Raw genomic sequence first — 25,698 nt, 5'->3', positions numbered from 1 at the left:
AGTTTCTGTGAGATTTTTATGCCGAAACTAATTTCCGTCCGAGTAAGATTCTGCTACATATAACAGCAGTGGATTAAGTTTATCCCACATCGGTTCCTTGGTGCAGGCGTCCCGGTTTGATGAAGATGGTGCGCAAGAATTTAGAAACATGAAGATTTTGCGACACGATTTTGTTTATTTATTTTAGATCAGGCATCTGTTTACAAAGAGTTTTTACCGCATGTTTCCCGAGTGATCTTATGAACTTAAACACATTCAAGAGCAATGGAGACCGGTTTTCAGTTGGGAATTTACAGTAATTATGAAGACTTGTATCGGTAAGCCCATTTTTGCATTAATCAGTTTAAGCAGCAGTAGTTAGTGAAATATGAGTAGTGGATTGTGTGGTTTAGCGCTTTTGGAGAGTTCACCAAAGATGCGGACAGTTATTTAACTTACGAAGCCTTCCTTGCCGGTATTTGCGCAATGAATCCGACGACACCACATGGTGGCGTCCCAGCCGAGTTGCGATGCCGTTTCATGTTCCGCTATTACGACAAGAACAGCGACAGGATTCTTAGTGCGGAAGAATTCAAAAGTCTTTTGCGCGATTTGAGACAGTCCCGGGGATTGCCACCAGATGAAAATGCTACGGAGGCAGAATGTCGAAGTGCCATGAGTGTTTTTGACCTGCAAGGGACGGAAGTGATATTCCGCTGGATAACTTTCTTAATGCTGTGGGTCACCTGCGATTTCGAGGAACATCGTCATTGTTGCGTTTTCAAGCTCCAGTCAGATCGCGTAGAAGTGACATGGATGTTGTTAATGTTGAGAGTGTGAGTCGCAAACGAACGCTAACCGGAAGGGTTTTCCGATCACCGCAGCTGTTTCAGGTTTGTTGCGCAATGTGATTTTCGCGCACTAGAATAGCTAACAATTGTTAACAGTTTTGAATGGATCTTGATATTTATGACTTTGCCAACGGATTTTTAGGGGTTGTTTTGGTTTGAAGAATTTACATATTGCACTGGAAATCAGTAGTTTAAATTTGAACTTTGAATAGTGCCTGCTGGGAATCTACCCTTTATACGCCATATTATTTATCTAAAGCATTTAGAAAGGTCGTGACGCCAAGTTACAAGCTTTGCTTTGATTTGTGATGCCATTATATATACTGGTTTAAGAAATGAGTCACACTGACGCTGGCTTGTTTAGTGCAGTATTTTGTAATACTTGCATTTTGCAGTATCTTCTGCCGATCTCAATGCCAACTCGAAAATTAAATTACGTGATTCCAGTGATGACCACGAACCATATGAGTTAGCCATGCACTCCGTGAAAGTTCGTCGTTCTGGTGTTTTGGGTGATATTCAGACTTTATGGGACATGGAAGGGGCCAATACGCTTTCGGTTTGTATATGCAGTGCAGCCTGCGTATGTACGGAATGATAAACAGTATGCGTGTCTTGAGCATTCCTGCTATTTAACATTGCAGGCGGGCATTACCAACAGTGATCAACAGTTTAAACTGAATCTTTGTCGTATGAACTCGCTTGTTTCATTCAACATGCGGAACAGCAGCAACGAAATGATCAACGGCTTACGGTGAGAGAGATGTTATTTATCAGTTTTTCTGTATTCTGACATTGATATCCCTGAAAAAGGTACTTTGAAAGAGAAATTACGACTGAAGACGTGGTGCACAACAAAATAGCAAAATCCATTAAGCCCGCTTTTGACTGGGGTGCAACGTCTTTGGAAAAATTCGCTGAATGCCTGTTCGAGATTTGCAAATCACTGAAACCCATTCTCCAGAAAGAACCTCGTTTATTACGTTTAAGGGCTCCTGTTTACGTATTAGGTAAATTTGTTTTTGATTTTGTTTGCAATGACTAACTTCGGTTATTCGTCAGGGGATATTCATGGCAACTACAGCGATCTGATGAGCTTCGAAAAAGTGTTGTGGCGTATGGGGCCGGTTTTGACCCCGGCGTCCTTTTTATTTCTCGGTGATTATGTGGATCGCGGGGCTTTTGGTATTGAAGTAAGTGTTCAGAATTGAATACACCTTCATTCATTATGCAGAGAAAAGTTTTGTACTCAGCAGCTCTGTATTCATGCTCCTGCAGGTGGTAGCGTACTTATTTGCCCAGAAGTTTCTCGCTCCAGATCGGATATGGCTGCTTCGTGGTAACCATGAGCTACGGAATGTGCAAAAAAATTTTACATTCTACGAGTAGGTATTGGAAATGCACGCTACTACGCATTATTTATTTAGTTTCAGTTGTTGTATTGCTTCAGATAATATACAAATGCTGCCAGTTATTTATTCATCACTTGAATACGTGTTATAAAGCAGTTAGAAAAACAAAAGCTGACATAAATACTTAAATTAGCTGACAGACTACGGTTCAATATAGAAGTACAGATATTAACGGACCGCTCAGTGTGTGCCATTTCGGATGTTAGAATTTCATTAATAAACTTATATTTTGTGATAGTGAATGCAAGAAAAAGTTTGGCGATGCTGTGGGAGAAAAGGTGTGGAATGCTGTCAATGATATTTTTGACTACTTGCCACTTGCGGCTGTGATTGACGATGAGGTTTGTTTACTGGCGGTGAATGAATTACCTGGATGCTATGTTTAAACAATTCTGTTGAAAATCAATGCTTGACGGTGCTATAGATCTTCTGTGTACACGGTGGAGTACCGCACCGTAGATTTCTCAGTGGAACAATCGAAAGCATAAATGAGATTCCAAAACCCCTTAGAATCGAAACGGAAAGTCAGCTAGCATGGGAGCTGATGTGGAATGATCCTATTGGGTAATACAGTAAGCAATCGTAGAAAAATGATGGATGTTGCTGTGTGCACTATGCGAATACTTACGGTTGGTTAATTATTGTTTACTTTCCTGGGTTCGCTTTTTTGTTTGTACACGTCTTTTACTAAAGTAGGCAGCAGCCATTAAGATACCATACAAAGCAAACGCGGACGCATTAGTTTACAGTTACAATTTTGAACTTTTTCTTGTTTAGTGTTTACTGGCATAAAAGTATGTAATTTTCAGAACGGAACGAATCACTCCAGAGATGGATCGCTTGCTGCATTCAGACTTTGGGTTTGCCGACAATAATCGACGAGGTACCGGACACTTTTTCTCCTTTCAAGCATTGGATGCCTTTCTTAAGACTAATGGATTGTCACATGTTATTCGTGCTCACGAAATGAAGCAAGCTGGCTTTCAGGTAAACTATTCTTTGTTTGGAACCTTTTTTTATATTTTGTATAGGTTTCTTCTGTGCTTATGTTATATTATTCGTTTGTGTACAGATTCAGCAAGATGGTCGCCTGCTCACCGTATTTTCGTCCTCTGGCTATTGTAACAACTCCAACGAGGCTGCGTGCATCTTAGTCGACCGACGCCGGTTGAGAACTATTCGTTTGGATACCTCATGATTGTCTGGCAGTCCATTTCGTATGCTGGCAGGGTTTGTTTTGGATTTAAGTACTTACTTGAAAATTTGGTTTGCTGTAAACAGCTTTGTTCAGGCTGTCGGTTATTGCTTGCGTTACTTTTTTACTCGTACGATATGCCTGTTGCTGGTGAAATTATAAGCACACTGGAAAGTTTGCTTTCAGTTGTGTTCCACTGCACATTTTGTATAGTCTTTCGAGAAAATATTGTTAGGGATAAACACACTTTTGAGTACTTGTACTGCATCTGTATTCTGTAGGATTATTATTGCAGCTTGTTCATTTGACGAGACTCACGAGAGTACGTTACGTGATGCTTTCTTGAAAGAATAAACTCACTAAACTGTCTCTTAATTCGTTTGAACTCACTGTTAAGCATTAATTCGTGTTATTATTTTATGAGTAGTGGCTGCTGCACCACAGTCTACAGGTACGGTGCTTTTCGATTTTCAAAATAGAAAGTAAAATGAATTTTGTTACGGTAACCATAGGCAATAGACACTCAATATGTTTCAGAACAAATAAATTCTGTCATAAAAACATTTGATGCTAGCATTTGACCACAGGTGCCGGCATTTAACGTCCTCACTTGCATTCCGCATTCAAAAATTTTTTTTATTTTGAACCCTCTTTGTCAGCTTGTACTACGTGGATCATCATTATAAGAACGGCAATATTATTTAGCTTTAGCTTCGTAGATGATTATTTAAACAATTTACTGTACATATGTAAATCTGCACATATGTAAATGTGCCTAAAATCTCGGACTTGTAATCGATCGGTCTTGCACGATATACGTACGAGTACTGAATTTCTGGTGTGACTAGTGGTCAAAAGATCGCCACATTCGCAAGCAGCATAAGAGTACTGTATTTGTACTTACTTGTTAATGGGATGCCACCACCAAGACCGTTGACCTAAATTAATATATTTTAACTCTTTTCTACATGAAGTTATGAGCAAGTTAAGGCTTGGTGCCCCAGGACACTTCAAATTGTCAGCAGCAGTACACCTTGAATATTTCTGCTTCATGCGCTTTGAATTACAACTGGAAACCGCACAGTGTTGTAAGTAACATTTTTTGGTACTGTGTCTGTATTACCGTATACGAGTATATTAAGTGCATGGTCTAACGTTGCTATAATTCACCTACCCTACGAGTAGAGTACAGATGTGCTTGTACAGTATAATAATGCTTTAATTTCAGATCCATTTTTAAATATGATTGGGTTAAGATGGGCCGGAACGTTATTGCTGCCGATTGTTGAAACAATTATTTAGGATCGTGCGTCATTTTTTCTAACGATTATCGCTGGCTGATAATCTAATTTTATGCGGAAAAAAATATGGGAGATAATGAGATGAAGGCACCTCCTTCACGGTTGCGCCGGTTCTTGTACGCGAATTACTATTGTCTTCGAATGCAGGGAAGACGACTGTGGTGTTATGGATTTATTTTAATTATATTATCGCTCCTGTCGCTGGCTTTATTGCGTTCGGGATGGCTCCAGTTATTTTATCAAAATCCACATCCGCAATCAAATGTGGCACCAGGATTAAAAGTAGATTCTGGTGTCATGCGTAAATTTGTCGCCAGTGATCTGCAAAACCGTAATCCACGGTTGTTTTACAATCGTGTTCCAAAGTGCGGCAGTTCGACGTTGAATTCACTCTTGAAAAATCTAACTGCAAGTAACCCGTTCATTTATACATCCTCACCGCTTCTGGATGACTGGTTTCTAGCAACACAAGATATGCAGGTCAAACAAAATTAACTATATGTACTCGTACTGACACAAATAGTACTTATCTTATGGAGTTGTTAATTAGTAATTAACCAGAGAGCCGGTCTTCAGTACTGCTGTTTCCGGTGTAACGTCAATCTTGTGAAATATTGATGGCCTGGCTATATCGGTACTGTTTAATTCAATGATAGAAAATCCTACTAACGTTAAATTTACTGCTGCCTTTACAGTACTTCTGCTCTAGACTTCAGATTATGGCATAAGCATAAACATCTAGAAATGTCTGTTTTGAGAAATCATCAATAACAGCACAGTTGCAGTTAGTTTCTTATGTCAGGTCTTTGTAATGTTTAATGAAGCGAAAATTGGTATGCGAACTTACAGTTCTTGTGATTTGTAGCTTCGTGGGCGTATGGCGCAATATAGATTGTTTTCGTTCTTTTAGAAATCATTCGTCCAGCAGTTTATGAAACTCCCTGTAAAAAGTGTTTTTGATCGCCACTTATTTTTTCTCGATTTTACCAGGTAAGTAAACCGGTTGTATAAAACTGCATACGAATTACAATTTATTAAGTGCTTGTACGTTTGCCAAACAACACTTTAGCGCTTCAAATTACACCTCTGCACTATGATATCATTAATGTACTGTACTTATTGAATTTCTATATTATATACTTGGTAGTTGGCACGTACTGTATATTGTTTTACTTAGGTTTGATTCTAAGTCTTTTGCCATACAATCGTACAGATATAGTAGATATTGGTTCACTATGGTTGCAATTGTAGGTTTGGACAACCAAATCCGATTTATATAAACATGATTCGTGATCCCACCGATCGGTTCATCTCCGAATTTTACTTCCGGAGAAGGCTCCAGAAAAAAGGCACCGAACAGGGTGAGCGGAAATGGTACGACGAGGTGAGTGCCGGCACGTACGCAATTTCGTGCTTTGATGTTTAAGATCAAAGGTGAGTACAGGGACTGGACTAAACAATCGCTTAATGAGTGAAATATAAAATAAATTTTGTGTGGCTAACTAGCTTGCGAAACCAATAAATAAATGATAATAGTAGGTATTAACCAAACAATTTCCAGGATTTGGAACATTGCATACGGAAAGCCAAAGACTATGACTGCCGCTTAGTGGACGGCATGTACATAAAAAATATGATTGCTTTCTTTTGCGGTCAAGACATCGAATGCTCGTAAGTGCGGCCAGCTATGTGAGGTCAGAATCTGTTCTAACGGCTTTCTTGTATAACAGATTCCGTGCTTAAGATATAAAGCGCAGTTTACTTAATGAAGAAAAAAGCCAATTGCAAAAAATTGGGGCTATTATTATTACGCAAGTAAAATCGTGTGATAAAACACTCGGCATATTCAATATGCATACGTATATTCGTATCACTTCAAATATCTTGTTGCCTAATTGTAAGAATGTTTTTTTATAACAGAAACCACAATAGCAAATGGGCACTGGAAAAAGCCAAAGAAAATGTTGAGAAATTCTTTACGGTGGTCGGTGTTCTTGAAGATATCGATATTACACTTCGCGTCCTGCAGCATCAGTTGCCGCAATACTTTTCGGGTGTTGTGGAACTTTATAAGGCTAGCCAAGGTAAGAAAAATTGGGTGAAAACGATATTTCTCACATCCTGTGCTTGCTTATTGTTAGAAGCAGCCAAGTGAGCCAACGTAACGTGAAATAGGATTTACAGAATTTTCTGACACTTTGTGCAGAAGTAATGTGCAAAATTTCGAATGTGTAAGTTCTTACTGAAACTGGGATGACCATACAGATACAGTACATGTACGCCACATTGTGAATTATTAGAATTACTCGTACTTTTACTTACAATACAACTGCCATTGTGTGGATTACAGATCATGTTATTAACAAAGGACTGAACCGCAAACAAAATGTTTCCCAAGATGTCAAAGATGTAATCCGGAAAAATCTGACGGCGGAGTACGAATTTTACGATTTCATACGCGACAGATTGCACTTTCAGGCGCAACTGATAAGATGAGCCTTTAAAATTCGATATGTTAGACTGTGATAGGATTCAATGAGTTCTCTTCAAGAGACAATTACCGTTTGTAAATGCCGGCTTTATAGATATTCACGATAAAACAAAAGAACAAATTCAAACCAATCAAACAATTAATGACAATTAAGAGCCAAAAGGGGATTTCAATTCCCACAACACACTGTCCACACCCGATAACTGCCAGAATGCCTAGTAACACTCCAAATGATCAAAGCCCGTGTACAGTACGCATAATGACAAACACAACATCATAACTGAATCGAGCGTTGCAGTGAATAGCTCAAACGTCCACTTCCAAACCGAAGCCGTAGCGATGTCCACCTCCGGACAGATTGGCTCCGTTAATCAACGTGGACAGGGTCAATTTGACGCCTTTGCGCAGCTCCTGAGTGTAGCTGACGCCCAGCTGTCCCACCGTGTCCAGCTTGGCCTTTACCGAGGCCGTCGGATCAATGTCGTACTTGGCTCCCAAAGCCAGCAGCGTATTTCCTCCCGTTGTGGAGAAGTTGGACTGGAATCCCACCTCCAGATTGGGATCCACGCGGTTGTATACGCCCATCTCGAAGTCGCGGAAATGGGTAGTACCGGCGTGCAGTGTGTAGCGCGGTCCGCCCATGCCCAGCGCCAGATTGTAGCGGGTGATGGCCGATTTGGCCGTGTCCACCACGACATTCCCGCCAATGCGCACGCCGTTGTAAGAGGATACCGCGGATGAGCGGACAACGGGACCGGCGAAGTCCAGATCCACGTCCGTCGTCAGGTGGATGAACGGTCGCTTGTAGGCGAACTTGAGTGCAGCGTTGCGTTTGCCGGTCTGCGCAGAAAGACCGGCCAAGAAGGTGGCTTTGGCTCCGGCAAGAAATTGGTCCTCCACTGAGGCCTCCATTGTGACCATGTTGTCCGTGGACCATCTTTCAATTAGTGTCAGCCCGTAACTGCGCTGGACGTATTTATGCTCCAGAGAGCCAAAGGCACGCGGAGCTTCCGACCCGATGTCCTGCTGTCCGATACCACGGATTTGGACGCCATTGGCGGTGACGGTTTTTATGTCGACTTTCGCGAAACCTATGCAAGCCCAAAAAATATTTATACATACCACATTCTTTTAGAAACTGATAGATTTTCCACCAAACCACCAAAAACTTTGATGCACAAACACCACACCACAACAAAAGCATCCACAAACTTTGATTTCCAAAATACAATCGCATAGAACTATGGCCGCTGAGGGTTGGCGCTCACCGATATGGTAATTTTTTGTGAACAGGTCTCTAATGCTTTGGTTCAAATCCGCAAATGCCGGCGGAATTTCCCCAACCTGAGCACTAGACACCTGAAGCGGCTGTTCTCGGATGTATGAAGTGGAGAAATTGGCCTTGCCGTCTGCGGGACGATTATCCATGACTCTTGCCATCTGTAAAATCTGAGTTTAAGGGATTTTAGCGATTTCGTCATCCGGTCAAAACAAATCATGCCAAACCTCACTTTTCTTGATTAACACTGGTTACGAAATCACCACAACGGCATCAACGTTGGACCTAAACAAACAATATATGTTAACAACTAGTACTATAAACCTAAACAAGAAGAAAAACTGAGAAAGCGTTTTCAACAAGTAGATGTAGAGAACCTCCACCGCCAGCGCTAAGAAACCTCTTGGCTCCGAATCCCCAGAGTGAGCAATGGTCGGCCCAAACCACATTAACTGAGGCTTCGGTTATAACGAAATTAAGATCTAACATTTACTTACCGAAATAACCAATTCAAAATTATGTGATCAGCTCGGGAACAACCAAACACCGTGAGAATGATTCGCCCTTTGAATTCTGGTCAATCGTTAAGTCATAAATGCGTCGACGTTTGTGAGGAGCTTTTTCCTATCTTTTCGGATGCAGGCAGAGGACTGAATGGAGTGCAAAGGCCAAAGCGGTGGCCATTGAGTCGAAGGTGGCGGAAACCATGCGGAGGGAGTGGCCACCTATCTCTCCGTGCACCATTGCAGTTACTTACGCTCCCATCCACCACTAGCAACTATTTTAAAAACTTAGCGTCAAAACAACTGAAAACGTCCAAACAGCCCTCAAAGCAAGGCTTCATAAAGAAAGATCAATACAAATTTGGGATTTAAACTAGGTAATTAATTATTAAAAAGTTAGACAAGTCACAAGTGAAGTTCATTTACCTTTTAACTTTTTTTACCGATTTTGAAAAGTTTACATCTTGTAACCAGTAACCAGTAACCACATAATACTGTCAGAATCACAGTGGTAGCATTGTTCCCGTGGATTACTATTGACTATTCCAAAGATGGCCAATTTTTGATGTGCAGATAGCAGCTTGGATCTGACGACTGCCACTCAAGATTGAGGGATTTTTTATCAGTTGGAAAATTTGGAAACAGTAAGATCTCCAACAGCTAGAGCAAAGGTTTTTAATTGTATTATTGTGTTGCAGTACTCATTACTACTCGCCGTTACTTACCTTAATCGTGCAGAATTTCGCAGAAAGAGGTATTCCTTGCAATGCCTCCACGGACGGACTGCGTTATCGATGAGTTGTCGGGACTTTTTTCCCGTCGCCAGCGTATCGTTCCCATTCAGAAGTCCAATTCAGATATTGAAAATCAACCCCCACACAAACGACTACGTAGAGATCTTTCCAATCATCCCTTGTCGTTGCCCTATCAAAATCTGAAGGAACACGTTGCCTCTGCATTCAATGCACAACCGCGATCATCACTGAAGCAACCAGCACAGCCAGCAGAACAGCAGCATCTGCGCATGCCCAGCTATGTTGACTGCACGACATGGCCCGGCGTGACCGAATGGATGCAGTGTCTGCAGCTGACCGAAGCATCCAGTGACATCCAGGAGAGTCTACTATGCAATCGCATCGAGGCAGCCTGGGATAAAGTAGTGCGACGCTCGCTGCTCTTCATGGAATCCAAGCTGTTTCCGTTTTTCGACCGTTTCATGACGGCAGCCATGGCGGAAAGGAACGATCCCAAGCCGAAAACATTGGTGATGGCGTTTATGGGATTGAGTAGTGTACTGCATGGGATTGAAGTGAAAATTCGCGAGTTGTTCTTCGTCAGTGAGGTGCTTCCAGCGGAACACGTGGAATATTCCGTGTCCGATCTTCTGGAGGAGATTGATCTGGGTTTTGTCGAGCCTGTTTTGTATGCCGCATTTTCTAACCCCAACACACCTGACTCGGCTGGATGCCTGTTCACTCCCAATGTCGGGCGCCTCAGTCAGGCTAATAAACGAACGAGAGGAGGAGAATGGGATACGACTTTTCGTCGTTCGTTATTGTCAGCCGATCACACTGTGGATCACAATGAGCCAACGCCCAGCGAAATCTTTCATACTGCGCACGACGTCACCTCGGATATCACGACGGATCAAGGCATTATGGTTTTGGATAGGGATCTATTCTGTCCGGATGGAATGATTTCCGAAGAAGTGGTATTTCACATGCTCGTCAACCAAGTGCAGAAGCATTTTTGGCGACTGTCTGGAGCAGTTACGGCGCTGGATCGCTATGTGGTGACTATCTATGAAACTTATTTAGGCCTCATCGGCAATGAGCCGCTGCCTGGCTGGGATGCTGAAGCTAAAGATACATTTTTAGGAGAAGTGGATTTGTTTCACCGCACAGTGTAAGTTCCGTTCGCAAGTGGCTTTCGGTTTCGAATGTTGCAAACAGCTGACGTTTGTTACAAGTATTTTTTTATCAGGCTTGAACTGGAGTTGGCGGAACAGATACTGGTGCCAGCCTTGCAGATTCTCTGTGATAAGCGGATCAAAGAGCACGTCTCCCATTGTTTAGCTAACGGGAATACTCCGGGTGCTGGTGATAAAGGAAGCGCCATCTGGATCGTTACTTCCTTCCATTCGCTGAGCTCATTTCTTCACAATGTCTTCCAACAAGACACGTCAGCGGAGTGTGCACCATTAGACTTGATAACCTCGCTGATCCTTGAATATGCTACTCAGGAGTATATTCACGCTGTTATTGAGAGCTTTTTCGATTTGCTGCTGCAGTGGCCAAAATCTCGGCAGAGCTTCATGGAACTAAAAGAGCTGATGGACCATACGTCACAGGACGTTGTGCATGGAATAATTGTTTCGCTCCAGCGCCAGTTTCATTGTAAATTACTGCGTCCAGGACTCAATACGCTAGATATCTTGGCCGTGTATACGGCGGCAATACGTGCGCTTCGTATCATCGACCCATCTCGGGTGATTCAGGATCTGGTTTGTGAGCCTGTGAGAGTGTACCTGCGATCCCGGCCCGACACAGTACGATGCATTATGTCGCATATAACGCATATCAGTTCGTCACGGGATCTTTATCATCGGAAAACCACGCTGCCGGCGTTGGATGTGATGATCGAAGAGGAGGAAGCAGTCATTGCCCAAATGCAGCATAACATTAAGAGTGCCATTTCCGACATTGATATGGAAAACTGGAAAACTTGGATGCCGGATCCCATTTACGCGGAACTGTTGCCGTCGTCTGCCAGAACAGACCGTCAGGCCGACACAATAGAGCTGCTAATGAGCATTTACGGTGGGCAGGATGTATTCATCAACGAATACCAGCTGATTCTTGCTGAGAAACTCTTGGGGTATTATTCTTTCGATTCGGAGGAAGAATCTAAACATCTCAAAATGATGACAAAGCGGTATGTCGTAAACTTATGGTTACAATTTAAAATTATTGCAGCGATACGATGGTACTACGCACTGGCATTTACACGTTGAAGTGTGTAAAAGTTTCCATAATTTGATCTCACCCTTGGTCTTTTAGATTCGGGGAAAATCTGTTGCAACGTTCCGACGTTATGAGCCGCGATGCCGCTGATTCTCAGAAGTTTCACCAAAAAATCCTGGAAAGGCTGGAACTGGGCACTAGTGAAAAACGGATTCCCCTGGGCATCCCTGTCAGTGCTTTAGTTATTTCTCACAATTACTGGCCAGAAATCCGGACTGAGAAACTGCGCATGCCAACAGTCTTGGAATCGGCCATGCTCAGATACAAGCAGTACTTTGAAGAGATATCGCTGACTAGAACAGTGGATTCTCGGCCGGAATTGGGTCATGTCAACTTTGATCTTATCCTGGACGATGGACGGAAGATGAATATTAAGTGTAACCCCGTGTATGCCGCCATTATTCTAAAGTTTGTCGAGCAGCCCAGATGGCCAATGGATGATCTGGCGGAAGCGGTGGGAATTTCTGCGTCGTTATTAAAACGCAAGTTAAACTACTGGCAGAGACGCAACGTGCTGGAGGAAAGCGAGCCGGACGTCTTTTCCATTGTGGCCGAAGGATCATTTTTATCCGAGGAAGATTTGAGAAGAATGGAAGATGAGGAAATTGAATCAGCTGTACGGTATGTTGCGGAGAATAATCAGGACGAACAGAATGTACACATTCAGTTGCAAATGTTTTGGAAATATATGACGACGGTATTGAACAATGTGCCGACAATAACGATTGACCGACTATTCTCCATGATAAGAATGTTTATCATTCGGGGACAAACGAAGAAGGACGTTACCATTGACCACCTACGGCAATATCTGGATGCCAAAGTACGGGCGCGCGAATTGGTGTTCAGTAATAACCGATATTCGCTTCCGAAAAAAGAGGCCACAGCTTCTTAAGTCGATTTGTTTTTCGTATTTATCGTATTATGTTAAGCACGTAACTCTGCGTGTTTAATGCTTTACAATTTTCGTTGCAGTTTTCTGTAATAGCGAAAGTTTGAAGACAGGAACACCTGCCTAGGTCACTTGGTGTTTCGTACGGCTGTTTTTCAATCGTGTACGGTGTTTTGAAGTGTTAAATGTGAATAAATGTTTACACCAGCTTGTTGCGAATTTGGTAATCGGTTCGAAAGTTAATAAATTTTTGGTTCGAACAGCAAACTCCAGTGACTTGTAGTACGTATTCTCACTATTATGTAGATACTTATAATCCCCTCCCAGAAATTCGGATCTGAACTACAAGAGGCAAGGCAAAAATTAAAGTCTCTAGTCAACAGCCTTTCAAAAACTGTGAGTCCCACGTCTTTCAAATCCTTCACGAAACTTAGCGTCCATACCCAAAACCTAATATCTAGTTTCTCTTGCTTTTTGGTAAGTGTTAACACTTCAAACTTGTGTGCTACTGTCAGCATAATGTCATGTCAAATGAAGTGTGGATCCTGAGTTATTCTGACGTTTTTGAATGTCATCGCTGTGCACCACCGCATGTTGGACTCCATATACTGCACCGAACTATCCGACTAACGGAAATTCCACAGAACGAAGCACATAAAAAGTCTTTATTTTTAATTTTCCGAACACGCAAGTTTTGTCGTCTACACAATTTAATCGAATAGACCACCAAAACCGCCATCGTCTTTCTTCCTCCTTTTCTTCTTTCGCCGGGGCTTTCTTTTCTTCCTTAGCAGCAGCTGCGGCCGGAGCTGCGGCTGGCTTCGAAGATGCAGCTGCAGCGGAAGCAGCAGCGAACTTGGCAGGATCCTTAAGGATCTCCAACATCTGCCACAAAGTACAGTGGATTATCAATACACTAACTGTTAAACCTTCTTTACACACCTTCTCCGCCTGCTTGAAAGATAGATCGCTTTCGGCAGCAACGGCCACGAGGTTCTTGAAGCCGTTAAGAATCGAATGGGGCGCCGAAACTTTAGTCGGGTATCCCACACCCAAACTCAAAGCCGCGATGTGCGAAACTCCCTAAAATATCACTCTCAGCTTCAAAAGTTCATGCGTTCGTTAATTAACCAGCCAACGCGAGAAACGTTTCCAGTATACAATCCAGAGGCAAAGCTAAGATTTACCTCCATGAATTTCGCACGCAGGACCTCCGGCGTGATGTCAAGAATTCCCGGCTCGTATGTGCTGCCGTTGTCGTACACTTGTCGAACAATCAAACCATAGGAAAATGGGAAGATTTTCAACATGTTCAACAAGGTAGCTTCCGAAGCTCCCACTTTGTCGCCTTGCTTGATTAGATGGACCTCAGTCTGTCGCAATAAATTATACTTTCAACATCGGTAATGTTATTGGTTATTAACGCCATAGTAGGTTGACTTCTGCAATTTCAGTTTGCTGGTCGAAATATCATTAATCAAGGTGAGAGGCCAAGTGGTCCCCTATTTCTAGGCATGGCATCGCCAAGATTCAAGGCTGACCAATCATCATGAAATCGAAACACAAAAGTACATACGTAACATTTTACATACAATAACATACTTAAAAATCATAAAAAGCGTCAATTAAAATCTTACAGGCTATAGAGAATAAAACCCTACATGGAAGATTATCCATCAGGAAACCCGACAGCGTTTAATTCTCCCAGCAGACGTCAGCAAAATAAATTCAGAACTTACCAAAATTTCGATGGTACCCTTAGCGATCTTCGTGGGAATTTGCAGAGCCTGGAAGAAAGATGTTTTTTCCGGGCCCAAGCCGGTATTCTGGGGCGGCACTCGGACATCGACGGGTGCCAAAGCGCCAGCTTTCGCCGGGGCGGCAACCTAAAGAAAGACCGTGTTAATGTTTGCAGAATCCACATAAAAGGAAAAACAGGAAGACGTATCTCTTACGGAACCGGCTGGCGGCAGCTCACCTTATTCTGCAACAGCAGATCGCGGATCTCCGCTAAATCGCCTTTCGTGAAGACGAAGCCGATGTTTTCCTTAACATGCGGCAAAAGTCTGCAATTCAATAATTTTATATATTATCTTTTGTAATTTTTTTTTTAGAATGTGGGTACTTGTAACTTGTGTGCAGTTTCAGTATAGCGACGTCAAAATTTAAATCAAAGAACTCATAAACACGGGACATTCATCCTCTGCTGCACGATACTATGGATGTTGAAAAAGAAAACTTTCTTGAAGACACTGAGGCTGAAGAACTAGCATAAAATACAAAGGCTAATTTACAAAGCCCGTACTTTTCAAGACCGGGATTTGCCTCCAGTTTGCCGCGCAGAGCTTTACGGATCATGGTGTTCTTTCCGTTGAGGACGACGGCATGTCCTCGCAGCGATGTACGGATCTGCTGCATCTGCTTGGATCCCACATTGTCCACCCCGACCACGAAGCATTTCGGGTACTCCTCGAACAACTCCGCGATCTTAGTGAAGTACTTGGCTTTCCACGATGTGCGGTCTTCTCGCACCATCTTAGTAGTGCAAGATTGCCCGAAGGTTTAAAGACCTGCAGAGATTCCGAGCGGTAAATATTCGATAAGGTTTCAAACTATCTGCTCAAATTATTCCAGCAGCAAGCACTTACCACAACAAAATTAAAGATGTCCGAAAATTTTCAAAGAATTGGAGAATTTCAAAATTGTTACTGCGTAAATGAAATGCCTCGGAAATACACGATGGCACTGCCGGTTTCGTTTACGTTATGCAGCAGATGCTTGACTGGTTCTCGTTAGCGGCGCAATTCTTTCTGCTTCTGTTCCGCATCATATGCCTTCGCTTATGATGCACAAGGAGATTACCAGACCAAGTTTGATTTACCACGTCATTACTTCGTACGTAGCAGCCTGCTGCTGTGCTGTCGAAGGCTTCAGAACCAATGCCTTATGCCAGAAGGCAAGCCCTATGGACTCTGGAGTGCTCACCAGCCAGTCCTTTTGATACGAAACCTCAGACCGCCCCACGACTGCGGTAGAGGTATGTACAGCAAAACTCGTCAGTAAACTCGTCATGACCAGCATTCAGATTTTGAAAAGGACATTCGCAAAACATTCCAAATATGAAAAATTGCACATCAAATTTTGTAAGAGCATTGCTCTGATATCGTTAACAAATAACAATGTTTTCTTTCGTATGTTTTTCAAAGTAAAAGAATACTTCTTATGATGTCATAACTATCTGTGTGCATTGGATAAGAACTCATCAGAATCCCGTGTTAACTGTTTCCGGGCAATAAATGTCCATGCTTCCCAGTGGTATCTGCTGGCCCATGCTCACGATCGGATGGATATCGGTGATGTAATATCGTTCCACTGTTTCGTAAGTTGTGTTTTTTGCAAAATTGATAATATAGTAGATAGTATTAGTGCAGGTTGATTAAATTGTTTGTGAGAATTTTATCGGATTTTTCTCGTGCTATGACGTTTATGCTTATTGTTGTGACTTGTTAATTTTGTGAAAAACAGTATAACAATTGTAGTTTTATATTCTTTACTATAGTAATTTGTTTGTTTGTGGTCCGTAGGTACTGTAGTGAATGTCTGTTATGAGCGAGACGTAATTGGAGTTGGATATTTGATAAATGCAACCGCTTACAGCGGCTTACTCCTTAAATTGTTAAGCATGTGGAGGAACTTCTGCAGCATCGGGGTTGGAGTGTCTCTGTGTCGAAAATCGCTCGTGTTTACACTATGCCGAAGAAATCTTCAACACAAATGTGGACTCATCGCATCACCGGCAAATCCTTTCAATCGGTGTCGATTGCAGTTCTTCTCGAAAAGTAGATTCTCTCCCTTGAATTCTGCGTACCCGTGTTACTTGACTTTATTTTGTAGATTTTTTCCCACCGAAGAGAAGGTTAACAACCAACTGCGAAGTCAAACAGATGCCGCCTGTGCGAGTCTCCCCCGTAGTGCGCGTATGGCAGAATTATCTGCGCTTCACCGATGCCCATCCGCTGAAGGTGCAGGCGCTGACGGCGCTCTTGTTTTCCAGTCTGGGTAATATCATCTCGCAAGTGGTGGTGGAGCGGCGCTCCCTGGATGACATTGAATGGCTGAGTGTTGCCAAATTCGCCACCATTGCTGTGTGTGTTAGTTTTCCCATTCTGCGCAGTTGGCTGTGGATTCTGGAAAAGTACGTGAAGCCCGGCAAATACACACCACTGAAGAGAATGCTACTGGATCAGATAGTGTTTGCACCATTCTTTTTGGCTGGCTTTATCGTCCTCATGGGATTTGTGGAGGGGACCGGATGGGAAGATGCACAAAAGCGCCTACGAGATGTTAGTATTGCTTTTTTTATCGTACAATTCTACCCGTAATTACAAGTCCGAACGTCGTTTGAGTTGTACATGTACGCTTTACTAAGTACTTAAAAATTTTAAGTAGAAAGGAAATATTAACAACAACCAAGTGTATGCTCAGTAAGGCAGTCGGTATTACAGATAGATCGCATATTTCTTTACAGTCGGCATCCGTAATTCGCAGTTTCGCATTTATTCCTGACGTACGTGCTTGTTTTCTTGTTGCAGGATTGGGCCAATGTGATGATAAGCAACTATCAAGTTTGGCCATGGGTGCAACTCCTGAATTTCTATTTTGTTCCTTTCAATCAACGCATTCTATTTGGAAGGTGAATACTTTACGGCATTGACCAGATTATTCTGGTTGTAAATCCCATTTTCTTCTTCTGCGCATGACATATTGCTTGTCTTCACATTAAGCTGAAGGTTTTTGTTATTTTTCACTGTATGTGTAAAAATATTATAACAATATGAAAATTATTATTGAAGTGACTGTTGACGCTCCAATTTAGGAAAGTGTCTGATTTTTAAACTGGGACAACAGGAAAGAACTGCGCACCGAATTTTATTCTGTCTAGCAACTGGTACATCATGTGATGAGTTTGATTTTGCAGCATTGTGAGCTTATTCTGGAACACCTACTTGGCCTTTGTGGTCAGGAATGGCACTGGGAGCGGCCGAGCTTCGTTGTCCTCAAAGACAGACATTGGACTTTAAGTTTTGCGCTCCTCTTCACCATTTCGGCGATTTGTTTTGCCAGTTGCCACGTTCCTGGTTATCGGTGATGGTAATCACAGATGAATATCGACCATCTCGATTATTAATTCCTGTGATATATGGGTTTCACCCTGTTGTCAATCGTGCGAACTTACCGGTATGATAGAAAGATTTCCAGTTTTTTTTTGCGGTCGTGAATGCCGGTTCAGTATGACTGAACTTTTCCATCATTCGATTTGTGAAATTACCTACTTATGTACAAGGATGCCGTATAAAAGAACTGGATTCTTTGGGGAAATTGCTTTCACTAAGTACAGGCAAAGAAAGGGAAAACAATAGCAACTTTTTACTGCACCGCAGATAAACTGTCAGAAATCATGTTGATAAATGTTGAAGGTTTTGTAAGCTAGACCACCTCACAACTGCAGTAATTTTGCCAGTGGCGAAAAAAATGCGGTGTGCGGTAGCTTAAGGGCTAAAAGCTTACCAGACGTTACGAGGTTTTGTTGCAGACCTTCGTAAGTTGCGAACTGTGGTACGCGTATACTTAGTGGGAATGTGACAAAATTGTGGAAAGTCGTTCTCCCTGATAACTACAACAACGGGCTTAGTTAAAAAGTATAAATCGTTGGTTATTGGATTTGAGTTGTTACGTATCCATGGCTCAAGTTACCGTCAGCCGGTCTCGGGAACTTGCTCCGCCCGCTGTTCCTCCAAGACCTGATGTCGAACCGGCCTTCAAGTTATATTACTTTAATATCCGAACAAGAGGGGAATTAATTCGTATGATTTTCCATGCGGCGCATGTTGAGTTTGCCGATGTGCGAGTCAACGCCTCGTCATGGGAGCAAATGAAGAAAGGTCAGCGCCGACGCTAGGAATTATCATGCAGCAGATCCTGGTACACTCGTACAGATTTGACGGAATCTGCTAATAGCTACTGTACAACATCATTAGACGCTTTTAACTCTAGTGCTACATTTTAATTTGTTCGTCCTGTTTATGTTTAAAGCTGTTATAGATAGAAGTAAGCCGTTAGTCACATAAATTAGAAACGGACCGTTCCAAGGAATAAAAAGGAATGCTTCTATAACAAATTCCGATCACGGGAACCCGTTGACTTAAATTAAGTCAGACGCAACACACTTCTGTTTTTTTCCCAATGACTTAGAACAGTTAACGAATATCAATTAGCATAATTAGCAATAAAAGACTTTTAAAGCAGCAGTAAAAACATAACTCAAACTTATATCTCAAGTCAATTACAAATGACCGTTGCCCGAAAATGGCTAATTTCTTGTGATTTTTCAAGCTTCTCGTAGATCTTGCTAATTAACTACATTAGTGGATGAATAATTAAACCAGATAAATCAACAAGGTACCACCAACAACGTTCTATCCAAAATCGATTAACACAGGTCTTGCAAGTTGAACACAGAAGACCGCAGTCCGTCAAAAAAGTTGTGTTGCGTGCCAACACCATTGCCCATGAAGGGTCTCATACACGGGCGGTGCAATTGACTGTTTCTCTTTATCACATAATCACTCAGATCGTTGTCGTTTCGTACGCAAAACATACTGCGCCACGCGGTTCTGTTGGTCGGAAGCTGGCAAAAACCACTTTTGCGTATCAACACCCCGGGCGATCGGCGAAAACCAAAATCGCCTCTAAATTTGTCTGCTTCAGGAAAACAGAACGCAGGTAAACCGAACATGGTAGTCGTGATTGTAATTCTACCGTCGTTCCAATAACATTGTGAATGGCGGCACAACACCACGCGATTTGCCGCGTTTCTACATAATTATTGATGCATCGCTTGGGTAAGCTAGGCGAGAGCTGCACAGCTTTTCAGAAACATGAATTTTGTGTGATCAGTCTCGGGCGGTTGAAAACTACAGTAATTGCACACTTACGCGTGCACATTGGGGACTTTGACCTTTGCGGCAGCCATAGCTAGTTTCTTCCGGTCGCTATTGCGCTCCAGAAGGTGCTAGTAATCAGTGACCGCGAATAACTCATTTTGCGCCAATGACCACTGCAGCTGGGCTATCCGCGTCGCTTTTTAGATAATGGCAGTTGCAGCCACACCAAGGAAAAATGCAAGCGCGCACAATGCGGGCAGTATAAAGGCGGCTAGGCGTGTCAGACATACAGGAAATGCAATGCTAAACTTCAAAAATAATGCTTCGTGCAGTCTCGTATGATAGTATAATGAAAGTTATGGGAGAGAAATATCGTTAGTATTTATTCATGAATTTCCATCTGTTAATAGTGTAGTCAAAATACATGGCAACGGATTTGGTAGTTCTTAATTTTTTACGACCCCAGCGGTCAACTTGTTGACCACTGCTATGCTCTTGTTTTAAAGTGCTTTTTTGTACTATTTAATGCAATCATTGCTTTCATGTAATTCAGAAGTTCGTCTAATTATCACAAAATTAAACGTTTTAAGCTGTAAACCGTTCATGGGCATTGGAAGTTGGCAAACACCCTAGTCACCACGGCTGACCTATGGTCAGCACAAGCTTACAAAAATTCCCTTTCTTAATTGATTTTTTTCATCGGGAAACTCGATTTTCAAAATGAAACTTGTTCCTTCGGGCAACGTCTGCTGAGGGTTAGTTTTCCCTTAAATTAAGTCAGCCGCTCTGACTCTGCCTGTTTATTATTAGTATTAATTAGATATCATGTTCGAAACGAATAAAATGCTTTGATTGCCCGTAGGTACACCGTTTCAAACGCTACCGGTATTGGAAGTGCAAGGACATCAACTGGGACAATCTATGAGCATTGCTCGGACATATTTTCATGGGATTTCCAAATATCGCAATTGTCCACTTATCTTTGCTGTTTAGTCACTTTAGTCCACAGTTAACTCTTTTTAGGGATGCGAGGCGATGACATATACGAACAGGGTTTAGTGGATTCGGTTGCAGAGACTGCGGATGATCTTTTGTCTGATTATTTGAAAACCGTTATCGAAGAACACCCCCATCACAAGGTAGAAGGGATATGCGCATTATTTTTATCGCAATTTATCCAGCTACAAATTTCGTAATTTCTTTTCAGCACGACTCCAAGCGACGATTTCTGGAAGAGATTTTACCTCATACCCTCCGATACTTAGACAACTTCAAACGCAAGCACAGCCGGGAATACGGCTATGTTGTGGGGGGCAAAGTAAGATAAAGAAAATTGCACTATCTTATATTTTTCGGCAAAAGACATATGTTATTACATTTACTGACTGATAAAAGATTTAATTTCAATTTGCAGTTGACCTATGCCGATCTGGCGGTTTATAATGTCCTGGAACAACTCGTAGTCTCCGGAACCGTGGATCCTAAACTTCTTCTGCAATTTAATTATACTGCAGAACTGCGTAAAAGGATGCTGTCACACGGAAGTTTGTCACGATATTTTAAATCACGTCCCCATACGCAAATTTAATTTCCAAAGAGCATCCAGTTCATCGTCCCAGCAGTTTCTTCTCAAGAACAGCATCATAAAGCACCACGTAACCCATAATACTGCGTCGCACTTCGGACAGAAGTTACGTATCACCAGAAGGTATAAACGCATCATCACCAACATTCTGTTTTGAAATACTGGCTCGTTCTTTGATAATAGCTGGGTACTTTATCCACAGTTTTAGCCGGAACGCATCCACTCCGTTTAAATAATATTTCAATAGACGCTTGTGCTTGGCGAATCCGAGATTTTCGTACAAATGCAGTGCTGCCTGGTTGGTTGTTTCTGTTTCCAGAACTACCTGCAAGCGCACTGCAAATGAATAAAGGATAACAAAGCCATGATATCGACACTTGCTATTATTATAATGTATCATTAAAGTAGGTATAAATTTCACGTTATGTTGCAAACATCCAACTACCCTAAAACAGTTCCTAGCCTATAACAAGGCAAATGCTAACCTCATCACAGCCGTTGGTCATTAGCGCCTCAACCGCACTGACAACTAGAGCAGTTCCTAAAAAAGATGTGTCGCATATAACGTACCAGTACAAACCATACACTGTCGTCTGTCAATGATGCACGTTAATGCTGTCCAAATAACTGACCAAAGCATGTCGGAGCATTTGAAAACGTACCAATTTTTTTGCGACGTTGTGTTTTATCAACAGCTAGCATAGCAATGTATCCTCTCCGAATATAGTCATTTCTTCCGATTTGGGGTCCCTTGGTGTTTTCCATTTTACAAACAATCGTCCCCACAATTTTCTCATTCTGATCCAGAGCCTGTATCAATGATAGGCAGCACAATACAGAGTTTCAGCGATAATCATAATTTTAATTACCCTGCATATTCGACGCACAGTCTACACTTTCACTTACCGTGTTTCAGCTGATCCAGCATATTGCATAGATAAACGGAAACCGTACTTCAGTACGGTATTTAAGAATTTCAGTACTTAAAAATCTTCATCATCAAATTACAACAAGCGTAATTTTAAAAATATAATTAAATTATATATCGTCCAATGCTTTTACACGCGTACGATTATTTCGGAATAAGCAATATAAATAGAGGTGCTGCGGGGCTGAGTGCTGCCTCGTATCAGATTTATAATTAGCGAGTTAATTAGTTAGCGAGCAATCCAAAAAATGAAGGGAAAAAATATTGTGACAGCTTACTAGAGACACTACCTTGCAAGTTTTCTCATTACTTCACGAAGAAAGACCGAAAGAGCATACCAAGTAGCATAACTTAGGCCATTGATAGATGAAATAGCGATAGGTATAAATGGAGTACGGCTCCGACAAGTCCTTCGTGATCAAATCCATGATTTCCTTCAGATGATGCTCACCACCGTACGTCACATAGCGTATTCCATGATCCTCACCAAAATCAAGAAGAGAATTTCGGAGGTTGGTTATCTTTTGGTACAACTCAAGCTCCACTCGACGCTGGCGTTGATTTTCTGATATTTCGCCGGAATTGACTGCGGAATATTCATTAGGAACTATATTCTTTCGGCCAGTGGAAGGGATGGTGCCAGATTCTGATGAAATTACTAGGCTAGAGAGAAGTTCTTGTGCTTGCAGCACCGCGTCTGCCACATCTCCTAAAGATGCCGCGGAAGGTGGATCCATCGAAATCGAGCACACGTTCTACACTGGACTAGACAACTGAGACAAGCTGTCACATGGTTCCAATCAATCGCTAGATACCGAGTTGCGAGTGCACGTTGACGTTGCCGTCAATGGTTCCTTACCAACAATAATGTAGACGTACTGAAAATTAGCCGTCAGTTTTGAACACGAAAAATAAAACGGGACGTCAAGAACTGTGATCTGAAACTGATCTAATGAGATAGTACAGTAAAAATGTAAAATGAGTAAATAAAAATATAGATAGTTACGTTACTTACGTACTCGTACATGTTTTTGACTTTTGTCGGTCTCTCGACTGTGTGCAGAGTCTGCACACAGTCGAGAGACCGACAAAAGTCACTGCACTGCAGACATTATTGTAGCAAGCGGGGAAGCGGTTACGTGCACTTACATTTTCCATTTTTTTATACGCCTACTATCTAGCCTCTCGATCCAGCTGATTTACAGGTAAAAAAAATGCCGCAGATAATAATCATAATACTGTAGATAATAACTAGTGGTGGTTGTTAACCACATTCTTGAACCGAGCGCGAGCGCTGTTCTCCGGTAAATGTTCACATTCATGTGGGAGTGCAAATTATGTGTTATTCGAAATCATAACCCACAATTCATTCTAAAAATCTAACTGAAAGCATCTTTATTGAAACTAACAATCACATTTTGTGGCACCCCGCCGCAGAGCAAGCATGCTTTTGATCAGGTCGAACAATAAAAAAACACGACTTAGGTTTATCGACAACATTCAGCGCTGCGTATTCTTCCAATGGGCTTCGAATTTTACCATATTACCCAACCCAATCACATTTTTGACATCATGTTTCAATTCAAAATTAATTTTTTTATCGGCTACCACCTTCTTTTTATCCAGTTCACTGATCTTTGCCTTAATTGCGTTGAGATGCAGAAGCTTTCGTTGCAGTTCAAATTCAGTTGTGGACTTGTGGTTGAAGTGGACAGTTCCGCACGGCTTGAAGTAAGGCTCCGGCCAACGGACGTTCCAGCATACGGGAGCAGATCCTCAAACTTGTCAAGATAGCGGGTTCCTTTCTCACGCAAACGCTTTTCTTCTTTCTCTTGAAGTGTCAACAAAAACTCGAGACTCTCGGTATTATACAAATTCACAAGACAACGGATCCATTCTTAGACCATTTTTTCGTCCGTTATACGTCGTCGACGGCAGCTCTTGGTGATTCCGTCAAAAGAGAAAGAGCAGAGAGGAACTTCCCCCGGTTAACTTGATAATGGCGACGCAATATAATGAAAGGCTGCGCAGCGATGCGATGAAAAGTGGAACTGCAAAAAGGAATTCGATAGAAAAAGCTGATATCATTTCGATATAAAAAGCATAAGCCTGAATATTTTATTATTTGATTTTTTTTTAAATTATTCCACACTTTGCTTCAGACCGAACAACATTACAAATATTACTGCTAACTTGGAAATGAATCTTACCCACAGCATCGCTAGGTAGTAAACAGGATCCGATACGAAAAATTCACGCGGAAGACAAACACGCACAAGCCAAACACGTACGAGCCCACAAATCTGCAGGAAGACAAAAAAACTGTATACCATCCATCAGTTGCGCATATTACAAAAACTGCTGTGAAAGAACGACACTAACGACAGTACGGTTGACACGAACCACGGTAAATTCCCAGAACGCAGATACAACGGAGCGTCACGAAAGACCAATACAACAGGTGTCGAGTTTGAAGTAGTCAATGTCTAAACTTAGAAAGGCATTTTAGTCGGGGGGTTCTTCTCACCTGTCAAAAAAGTAGCACCTTATCCCAACCGGCCGACATGGTCAGAAGATCCGAACGAGTGGCAAACGGCGAACCCAGTTCTGATGGCAGTCGAGGATGTTGCAAGATGTGGCTGGCGTACTCCACAGTATAATGCTACGATCGCGAGATCTGCAGACAATCTGGGAATTGTAAGGATGCAGAGTAGCACATTTCGTAAGTCATTTGAAAAAGATTTCGTTGGAGATAAAAGTAAATGGTTTTTACTGAAATTCTCCCCAACAAAATTTCGCAATGCAAATTACAAAATCAAAATTTAAAATTTAAAAACCATGAAAATTTAAATTCAGAATTAATAACGAGTCTAACAACACCAAGAATTATTGCAAGCGCTTCCAGTACCATTAAAAAGCGATGTTAATCACATCCATGCAACAGCACGTTTGCTCTGCAGTACACTTCCAATGGACATGAGAACTTGTGGAATTGGAAAAGCGTAACCCACGCTCTTCGTGGGCGACAGACAAAATTTTTCCCCTTGACGAAGGCTTAATTGCAGCACCTCGCTCTTCGCGCTCGGTGCAAATTATTCTAATTTAAATTGTACACATGTCACAATAAGAGTTGTCAAAGGCGCTTCGAAGTTCGTGCTGTACTTTATATATAGCTTCCGAAACTCATGATGCTGCATTGCTGCTACAGTTTAGTAACCAATAAACTTAATTATTTACAATTTACAAAGGAAATTGAGTATTTGAAAGCACACTCCGTCCTTAGCCATATATAGCAAAGTTTGGTGCCGTTTGCCG

General features: G+C 42.0%; 8 protein-coding genes and 1 long non-coding RNA gene across 16 annotated transcripts; 5 read left to right on the top strand and 4 right to left on the bottom strand.

Annotated features, from left to right (window-relative positions):
• Window positions 1-187: 187 nt before the first annotated feature.
• LOC129589436 (uncharacterized) lies at window positions 188-3,693 on the top strand (the record flags this gene model as incomplete). The annotated part of the gene is given in 14 exon segments (XM_055484211.1): window positions 188-259; window positions 261-317; window positions 393-676; window positions 679-843; window positions 846-872; window positions 1,226-1,389; window positions 1,475-1,584; window positions 1,644-1,840; window positions 1,893-2,023; window positions 2,109-2,215; window positions 2,481-2,583; window positions 2,667-2,806; window positions 3,052-3,229; window positions 3,315-3,693. Coding segments are annotated over 14 exon segments (1,861 nt in total), but the record flags the coding sequence as incomplete, so codon positions are not given.
• Window positions 3,694-4,463: 770 nt separating this feature from the next.
• LOC129588507 (heparan sulfate 2-O-sulfotransferase pipe-like) lies at window positions 4,464-7,407 on the top strand. Of its 4 annotated transcripts, XM_055482751.1 has the most exons (7): window positions 4,464-4,525; window positions 4,666-5,218; window positions 5,649-5,728; window positions 5,990-6,122; window positions 6,300-6,409; window positions 6,659-6,822; window positions 7,089-7,407. In XM_055482751.1, the coding sequence occupies exons 2-7, from the start codon at window positions 4,805-4,807 to the stop codon at window positions 7,232-7,234; spliced, it is 1,047 nt and encodes a 348-aa protein (XP_055338726.1). In that variant the 5' UTR covers window positions 4,464-4,525; window positions 4,666-4,804; the 3' UTR covers window positions 7,235-7,407. The 4 variants fall into 4 exon arrangements, with proteins under 4 accessions (XP_055338726.1, XP_055338717.1, XP_055338735.1 ...); XM_055482742.1 differs by lacking the exon at window positions 4,464-4,525 and having other exon boundaries at window positions 4,536-5,218; XM_055482768.1 differs by lacking the exons at window positions 4,464-4,525; window positions 4,666-5,218 and adding an exon at window positions 5,284-5,571 and having other exon boundaries at window positions 7,089-7,405.
• Window positions 7,302-9,145, bottom strand: LOC129588531 (voltage-dependent anion-selective channel protein 2-like). Of its 3 annotated transcripts, none has more exons than XM_055482804.1 (4): window positions 9,006-9,145; window positions 8,736-8,793; window positions 8,498-8,669; window positions 7,302-8,320 (listed from the first exon to the last, which is right to left on the bottom strand). In XM_055482804.1, exons 3-4 carry the CDS (start codon window positions 8,667-8,669, stop codon window positions 7,536-7,538), a joined length of 957 nt encoding a protein of 318 aa, XP_055338779.1. In that variant the 5' UTR covers window positions 8,736-8,793; window positions 9,006-9,145; the 3' UTR covers window positions 7,302-7,535. The 3 variants fall into 3 exon arrangements, with proteins under 3 accessions (XP_055338779.1, XP_055338787.1, XP_055338770.1); XM_055482812.1 differs by having other exon boundaries at window positions 8,498-8,678; window positions 8,741-8,793; XM_055482795.1 differs by having other exon boundaries at window positions 8,741-8,793.
• A 216-nt stretch (window positions 9,146-9,361) lies between these two features.
• LOC129588499 (anaphase-promoting complex subunit 2-like) lies at window positions 9,362-13,134 on the top strand. 2 transcript variants are annotated; one of them, XM_055482717.1, is made up of 4 exons: window positions 9,362-9,655; window positions 9,760-10,916; window positions 10,995-11,945; window positions 12,071-13,134. In XM_055482717.1, the coding sequence occupies exons 2-4, from the start codon at window positions 9,778-9,780 to the stop codon at window positions 12,927-12,929; spliced, it is 2,949 nt and encodes a 982-aa protein (XP_055338692.1). In that variant the 5' UTR covers window positions 9,362-9,655; window positions 9,760-9,777; the 3' UTR covers window positions 12,930-13,134. The 2 variants fall into 2 exon arrangements, with proteins under 2 accessions (XP_055338692.1, XP_055338702.1); XM_055482727.1 differs by having other exon boundaries at window positions 9,750-10,916.
• Window positions 13,135-13,621: 487 nt separating this feature from the next.
• Window positions 13,622-15,729, bottom strand: LOC129588526 (60S acidic ribosomal protein P0-like). Its single transcript, XM_055482781.1, is given in 8 exon segments — window positions 13,622-13,669; window positions 13,671-13,811; window positions 13,869-14,009; window positions 14,114-14,299; window positions 14,666-14,812; window positions 14,905-14,992; window positions 15,232-15,496; window positions 15,575-15,729. Coding segments are annotated over 7 exon segments (966 nt in total). The 5' UTR covers window positions 15,462-15,496; window positions 15,575-15,729; the 3' UTR covers window positions 13,622-13,636.
• Window positions 15,730-16,018: 289 nt separating this feature from the next.
• On the top strand, window positions 16,019-18,299 carry LOC129588559 (protein Mpv17-like). Its single transcript, XM_055482845.1, has 5 exons — window positions 16,019-16,305; window positions 16,511-16,765; window positions 16,821-17,269; window positions 17,519-17,619; window positions 17,905-18,299. The coding sequence occupies exons 2-5, from the start codon at window positions 16,609-16,611 to the stop codon at window positions 18,005-18,007; spliced, it is 810 nt and encodes a 269-aa protein (XP_055338820.1). The 5' UTR covers window positions 16,019-16,305; window positions 16,511-16,608; the 3' UTR covers window positions 18,008-18,299.
• Window positions 18,300-20,876: 2,577 nt separating this feature from the next.
• On the top strand, window positions 20,877-21,823 carry LOC129588566 (glutathione S-transferase 3-like). Its single transcript, XM_055482857.1, has 3 exons — window positions 20,877-21,009; window positions 21,078-21,188; window positions 21,285-21,823. Exons 1-3 carry the CDS (start codon window positions 20,896-20,898, stop codon window positions 21,456-21,458), a joined length of 399 nt encoding a protein of 132 aa, XP_055338832.1. The 5' UTR covers window positions 20,877-20,895; the 3' UTR covers window positions 21,459-21,823.
• LOC129588546 (N-alpha-acetyltransferase 30-like) lies at window positions 21,372-23,418 on the bottom strand. Of its 2 annotated transcripts, none has more exons than XM_055482825.1 (4): window positions 22,722-23,418; window positions 22,118-22,265; window positions 21,941-21,996; window positions 21,372-21,780 (listed from the first exon to the last, which is right to left on the bottom strand). In XM_055482825.1, exons 1-4 carry the CDS (start codon window positions 23,118-23,120, stop codon window positions 21,562-21,564), a joined length of 822 nt encoding a protein of 273 aa, XP_055338800.1. In that variant the 5' UTR covers window positions 23,121-23,418; the 3' UTR covers window positions 21,372-21,561. The 2 variants fall into 2 exon arrangements, with proteins under 2 accessions (XP_055338800.1, XP_055338809.1); XM_055482834.1 differs by having other exon boundaries at window positions 21,652-21,791.
• Window positions 23,419-23,763: 345 nt separating this feature from the next.
• LOC129588291 (uncharacterized) lies at window positions 23,764-25,221 on the bottom strand. Its single transcript, XR_008690462.1, has 3 exons — window positions 24,911-25,221; window positions 24,594-24,686; window positions 23,764-24,434 (listed from the first exon to the last, which is right to left on the bottom strand). It is a non-coding gene; the product is annotated as an uncharacterized LOC129588291 (long non-coding RNA).
• Window positions 25,222-25,698: the final 477 nt, after the last annotated feature.

The sequence above is a fragment of the Paramacrobiotus metropolitanus genome, unplaced genomic scaffold (genome assembly GCF_019649055.1).
Source record: "Paramacrobiotus metropolitanus isolate TYO unplaced genomic scaffold, Prichtersi_v1.0 Parri_scaffold0000002, whole genome shotgun sequence".
Taxonomy (NCBI): domain Eukaryota; kingdom Metazoa; phylum Tardigrada; class Eutardigrada; order Parachela; family Macrobiotidae; genus Paramacrobiotus; species Paramacrobiotus metropolitanus.
The sequence above is the reverse complement of the archived record's forward strand: the minus strand, read 5'-3'. Positions and strand labels throughout refer to the sequence as shown.